The sequence below is a fragment of the Limulus polyphemus genome, unplaced genomic scaffold, assembly GCF_000517525.1.
Source record: "Limulus polyphemus unplaced genomic scaffold, Limulus_polyphemus-2.1.2 Scaffold2526, whole genome shotgun sequence".
Classification (NCBI taxonomy): Eukaryota; Metazoa; Arthropoda; class Merostomata; order Xiphosura; family Limulidae; genus Limulus; species Limulus polyphemus.
Window position 1 is genome coordinate 1 of NW_013668136.1, and position 6630 is coordinate 6630.

Consider the following 6630-nt stretch of genomic DNA (forward strand, 5'->3'; position numbering starts at 1 on the left):
AGATTAATTGATAATAAAATCTCATCTAGTAATCAGTGGTTGATGACACCTAGTAAACATTTTTCGATATCTTCAAATTTCGAAAATTTAGGACAGCGTTCTTGATTTTGATCTTATTTCTTCACGTTTTAAATGCTCACAACAAATGTGTTGTTTATAGTGTACCTTTCTATTGTTTAAACAGGGTTATATTCATTAAGTTCTTGAGATGTTTATCAATAATAATATGAATAAAAAATGTTTGGTCTTTTTCGTTTTCTTTTTTGCCTGATATGATACTTTTATCATTTTTCCAAATCTAGAGAAAACGTTGATATATTTTTGGTGGGTCAATTCTGTTTATTTCTATTAGTTATTCTTTAATTAGTGTCATAAATTGGATATGTTTTCTAGCTAATGTTTTCCAAGATCTTGAACGTTTGGATTTCTAGTGTTAACGATCCAAATAATTGAAAATACTATAAGGCATATTTACAGCATACTTTAAACCTGATGATGTCTGATGTAGCGACGTTCGAAATAGATATTGTAGTTGAAATGCTAGGATTCTCTCTTCTTCCCTGCTCCCCTCCCCCTAGATATTGTAGTTGAAATGCTAGGATTCTCTCTTCTTCCCTACTCCCCTCCCCCAGTGGCACAGCGGTATGTTTGCAGCCTTATAACGCTAGAAACCGGGTTTCGATACCCGTGTTGGGCAGAGTACAAATAACCCATTGTGTTGCTTTGTGCTTAACTTCAAAAATTCAAAACTCTTCTTACCGAAAACTCTTACTGGTTTTTGTTTTGAATAAAGTATTGAGATATATGTTTAGTTTCATTATAATGGCTTATCATCCGCGTTGCCCTAAATGGATTCAGTCATACAATGCTTAGTGTTCGAATACTTATTTCCTTACTTCAAACTATATATATATAAAACAAAAGGTATTTAACAAAAAATCCTTAGTTCAGACTATACAGAACAATAGATAACGAAACTCCTTACTTCAGACTACACGTATAGGTTTATAACTACTTTAATGAATATCTCTTCTCCGTGTTACACGTTACTATAGTTACATTTTAAACAAAAGTCCTTAGTTCAGATTATACAGAACAATAGATAACGAAACTCCTTACTTCAGACTACACGTATAGGTTTATAACTACTTTAATGAATATCTCTTCTCCGTGTTACGCGTTACTATAGTTACATTTTAAACAAAATTGTTTCAAACTAAAGAAATGTATATCTTTTAACGAAACTCTTCCTTGACTCAGGTAAAAGAACTATTGGTGTCCTAACAAAGTTGGACTTGATGGACCAGGGGACAGATGCTCGGGATGTTTTAGAAAACAAAGTTTTTCTTCTTCAAAGAGGTATATAGCTTTGTTCCAAATAGTCTTTCAATCCGTTTGTCTGTTTTTGTCTATCCATGTGTATCTTTTGTTGTTGTTTATCTATCCATCTTTATACATCTATTTAACCATCTTTACTACCCATCTTTATACATCTTTTAACATCTACCTAACTATCTTTGCCTGTCTCTCTGTAATATATATTGTTTATCTACCCATCTTTATACATCTTTTAACATCTACCTAACTATCTTTACCTGTCTCTCTGTAATATATATTGTTTATCTACCCATATTTATACATCTTTTAACGTCTACCTAACCATCTTTGCCTGTCTAACTGTAATATATATTGTTTATCTACCCATCTTTATACATATTTTAACGTCTACCTAACCATCTTTGCATGTCTCTCTGTAATATATATTGTTTATCTACCCATCTTTTAACGTCTACCTAACCATCTTTGTCTGTCTATCTGTAATATATACTGTATATCTACCTGTCTTTATGCATATGATGTTACAAATTTACCTGTCTCTATTTATCATTTGGTATTTGGCGTTGTCTGTTTACCTGTCAATTAGTTTTTCTTCTTATTTCATGGTAAATAATACTGTATATATATATATATATATTATCATCTAACTGTCTACTTGAGTCAAATTTCTATTTTTTTGCAAATCGGTTTGTTCGCTAGTCTGTTCGTGTGTTCTATATATATTTTGTCGTTTGTCTCTGAAAGGTTCTGGCTTGATGACGTAACTGCAGCATAGAGCCCTGCATTCCGACACACCAATATAAAAAATAATACTTATTTTTCTAAAGCAAATACCACCAAAATTATTTGTACTTTGTTGTCTCTCTTTTGTTCTCGTATCCCCGTTCATTGCCATGTGTCTCTTGCATTTTAGATCTTTAAAACAAACTTATTTTCAAACTGCAAATTTATGTAAATATATAGCATAATAAAGGCGCATTGTACACGGTGTTTCGTAAGGAGATTAATTAGATAATTGAAAATTTGATATTATTTATTATTAACGAGAGACATTTTGTTTTTGTTATGTTGTTTCTAATTGCTCGATTCATGTTATGATAAGAAATTTAAAAAAATCGGTTTATTTAGGTTATATTGGAATTGTAAATCGAAGTCAGAAGGATATCGACGAAAAGAAAAGGATCGAAGATGCTGTAAAGAGAGAACAAGAATTTTTTATGAATCATGGAAGTTACAAGTATGTTACTTCCTTATTACTATTATGCTTTGATTGTGAGGTCTCGGGTGACGTGTGTTTAATTTGTTTCATGACTGTCTAACAGAGGTTATTGATACACATATAAAGTGAGCACATTCTTTAGTTTATGTTGTCTGTTGTGGATTACCAATTTAAATCTACTAGAAAACAGTAACTACACGTTTGAAAAGGTATATTACTCAATATTAGGCGATTCTCAGTTTCGCCCCTAAAACCGCGCTAATGTAGTATTCTTTACTAAGTATATTAAAACTGGAGAAAAGCAGTTTGAACTTAGGAAAACCATAATATGGTTTGTTTGTTTTTTGAACCACCTGGCAATGCCTGGCCACATAATTTGTTTGTTGTGTTACGATTCACAAATTGAAATAACTTATTTTTGTACATAATTTGTTTGTTGTTCTACGATTCACAGACAGAAATAACTTATTTTTGTACATAATTTGTTTGTTGTTCTACGATTCACAGACAGAAATAACTTATTTTTGTACATAATTTGTTTGTTGTTCTACGATTCACAGACAGAAATAGCTTATTTTTGAACTACGTATACAGCATGATACTAAATTCAAGTATAGCATCCAGTAGAGCACAGTTATTTCTATTTGTCGCCCAGTGAGACAGCGATAACTTTACGGACTTACAGCACCAAAATCTGGAGTTCGATTCCCCGCGGTGTTCACAACAGATAACCGAGTGTGGCTTTGCTAAAAAAAAACAATCTTTCTATTTTATAACATTGATCTTTGACGTTTATTAAATGCTCAAAAAGCCTTAATGTTGTGTAGGAATTCAATGTATAATATTTTCTCATTTCGTACATGCAGTTTCACATTCGATGTTTCTTACTTGTTGTCGTTTTTTATTCGTGGCTTACTTCAATATTTTGTCAATTAATCTCTCACTTGCAGTTTTATATATATAATGAGGATGCTTTTACAAACTCGATTCAACATATGTCATTGTAAGCTTGATTAGATACATATTTAAGTTATATACTAGAAAGTTATATACTGAGTGATTTAGTTTCTTTTGTTTCAGACATATGGCTGACAGAATGGGTACTAAATACCTTCAAATAACACTAAATAAGCAGCTGAAATTTCACATCCAAGAGAGACTTCCGGGGGTCCGCGCAGCTCTTCAGAAACACTTAATGGATTTGAACAAAGAACTGTTTGAACTTGATAGTATTCTTGGAAAATCTGATAAGCTTAGTCAAGAAAAATACATGATAAAGTAAGTCTTTATTTTTATAAAGACTGGTGATTGAAAACGAAAGTAACATGACTTAAGTAAAGTATAAATGGTTCGTTTTCTTAAGTATCTTGACGAATTTGCTCATTGGCTGACCATTGTGATATAAGTACATCTAATATTACAGCTTCTTTTTTAGCTATTGCAGATGAAACTATTTGTATGCCCCCCAGTGGCACAGCGGAATGTCTGTGGACTTACAACGCTAGAAACTGGGTTTCGATACCCGTGGTGGGCTGAGCACAGATAGCCCTTTGTGTAGCTTTGTGCTATATATATCAGGTCGAATAATTTGACTATGTTTTATTTTGTTATGTTTAATTATGTTATGTTTGACTATGTTTAATTTGTTAATAATGATAAACATCTAAATGTTTAATGTTTAAGATGTTCATTACTTGTAAACATTTAGCGACTTTCATTAATAAAAAATAATGTGTGAAAACGTTTATTCAAGATATTAGTATTTATTCAGGCAGAAATGTGTGTTTAATTTCCCCGATTTACTGGCTGGTTTGTCCTTTCAGGTTGATCAACATGTTTATTGAAGACCTGCGTAAAAGAATCGTAGGTCAAACTGACGAAATAGATCTTAATGATGTGCAAGGAGGCGCTCGTATCAACTCTGCTTTCTACAATGAAATAGCAGACTTGCTTTCATTGGTAAAGGAAAACTATTTACGTGACGACACTTCCTATCGTGTCGTTCTTTACTGATTTATTATAAAGAATTTTGAAGACGTTATATCAAAATGATTTTGTAGCATCACCATCATGTCGTTACAGCTCATGCCGCTAAGCCCAATCATGCTCTATCTGATCACTGTGCTTCTTAAAAATAACCCTGCAGCATACTTTCTATCAAAAATGGTTACGTCATAAGGCTATCATGTCCAAAGCACGCCGCTCTTATATGCGTTCTGTCCATAATCGTTTTACAAAACGTTTTACAAATATTTATTGGCGATGCAAAAATAATGTGTATATATATATATATATATATTCGATAAAGCAAATTCGTTTAAATAAATTTTGTTCACCAGTTTCAGATGCAGAATTTGAAATAATGAAAAAAAAAAAGCTTTGTAATGAAAAATATGGCTTTGCTATGTATTACAAAAAAATTAAATTTTAACTAAGCCACTTTGTAACTGCTCAAAGTAGAGGCTGCTGAGCAAGCTCTTGAAATCAAGATTTGTTTTTTCAGCAATGAATTTATTGTGAGTAACTTAAATATATTTAATTCGTACATTGAGTGAAGATAATATATGAAACAGGCGAAATATAATAGCAATTAAAAATAGTATCTCAAACGTATGGCCACAACTTTTATGTTGATATTCTACACACATTAAACTATTTTTTATAAATTATCTACAGTCATAAGTATACTGTATTAACACAAATATAGATGTATATGAGTATTTTCTAAAAGTAGTAAGCTTTATTCAAAACATGTTCATAGAATATTCAAGATAAGAAGAGAAATAATTATTGGAAACAAATTCAAGACAGGTAACAACGATTGTAAAATATCTTGACGCGATAAGTATTTTATCTAGATTAAGAATGTCAACTTATTTATATCGGGAATACAGTTAATGTATGTTAAAGACTAGAACTGTACCAACCAACGTCTTCTTTTGTATCAAATAGTGTTTATATATATATATATATATGTATATATTACAAATTTCGCTAACCTATTGTACAAAAAATCTTAGATAGTATGTTTTTATTTGGCGAATCATCTCTATATGATACGTCATATACTGAAATATGAATATGTTTTTTTTTAGGACTTACTTCCACCTGACAATGAGCTAGCCCATGCTATAGTCAATATACATGGATACAGGTATGTCATATTTCTTAGCTATATCATCTCATTGCAGTTACTTCTTTGAGAATATTGTGTCTGTACTTTTGTTTATACTAAGTTTTTAAAGCTCTATAATGAAGATGAAACTATGAAACGATAAACAGTTTTATCCTTTATGACATCTCTAAAATTATTTTCCTTACAGTCGTAATTGATGATGGCTCAGTTGCCAGCGTTCTGAACTTTGTAGCTGCGAGTTGATTTTCTCGTTCCGTTACGACAAAAATAAAAAAGATGCGTTATAAGGGTGACAGTCAAAAAGTAGCCTAATAGTTGACTAATGGTACTGTTGACTACCTACTTTCCTTCAGTTCCAGTTTAGGATGTTACATAGTGGTTCAGCGGTATGTTTACTGACTTACAACGCTAAGATCCATAGCTTATTATGTATCTAGAGGCTAAGGAAAAACAAACAAAAAAAATGTAACACCTATCATAGATAGCCACCGAGTAACTTTTTGCGAATATCCTAAAGAATCAGTTAAACACTAATAATTACCATTTTAATTATAATCAAATTCAATACTTAATAACAACCGTATACTAAATATTAATGGAGAAATTACTTTTGAAATAATTACTTGCTATTTCATTTTTCTTCTCCTTTTCATCGTATTTTTTATTCAAATTCTTTCCTCCTGTTTATCTTTCCTTTAATCTACTTGACAAAGTCATTATTGTGGTTCCCAATATTCATGTTTCATATTCACAGATGGTGATCCTAGTCTCTTCTGTCTTGCATCTTGTGAATTTATATTTGTCATTATTTCTCCGTAGCTTAACCTTATCTTTAGTCTTAACTAGACATAACTCTACCTCTAGACTTAACCTAGTCTCTTCTCTCTTGCATCTTGTGAATTTATATTTGTCATTATTTCTCCGTAGCTTAACCTTA

General features: G+C 31.3%; 1 protein-coding gene across 1 annotated transcript in view; it reads left to right on the forward strand.

Moving 5' to 3' along the window:
- The first annotated feature begins 1250 nt into the window (after window positions 1-1250).
- LOC106467200 (dynamin-1-like) overlaps window positions 1251-6630 on the forward strand; it is a 25055-nt gene continuing 19675 nt past the window's right edge. Inside the window, exons 1-5 of the mRNA XM_022395331.1 lie at window positions 1251-1359; window positions 2467-2575; window positions 3638-3835; window positions 4381-4516; window positions 5653-5711. Of these exons, the coding sequence (XP_022251039.1) occupies window positions 1299-1359; window positions 2467-2575; window positions 3638-3835; window positions 4381-4516; window positions 5653-5711 (563 nt within the window). The 5' untranslated portion in view covers window positions 1251-1298. The remainder of the gene's footprint in view (window positions 1360-2466; window positions 2576-3637; window positions 3836-4380; window positions 4517-5652; window positions 5712-6630) is intronic.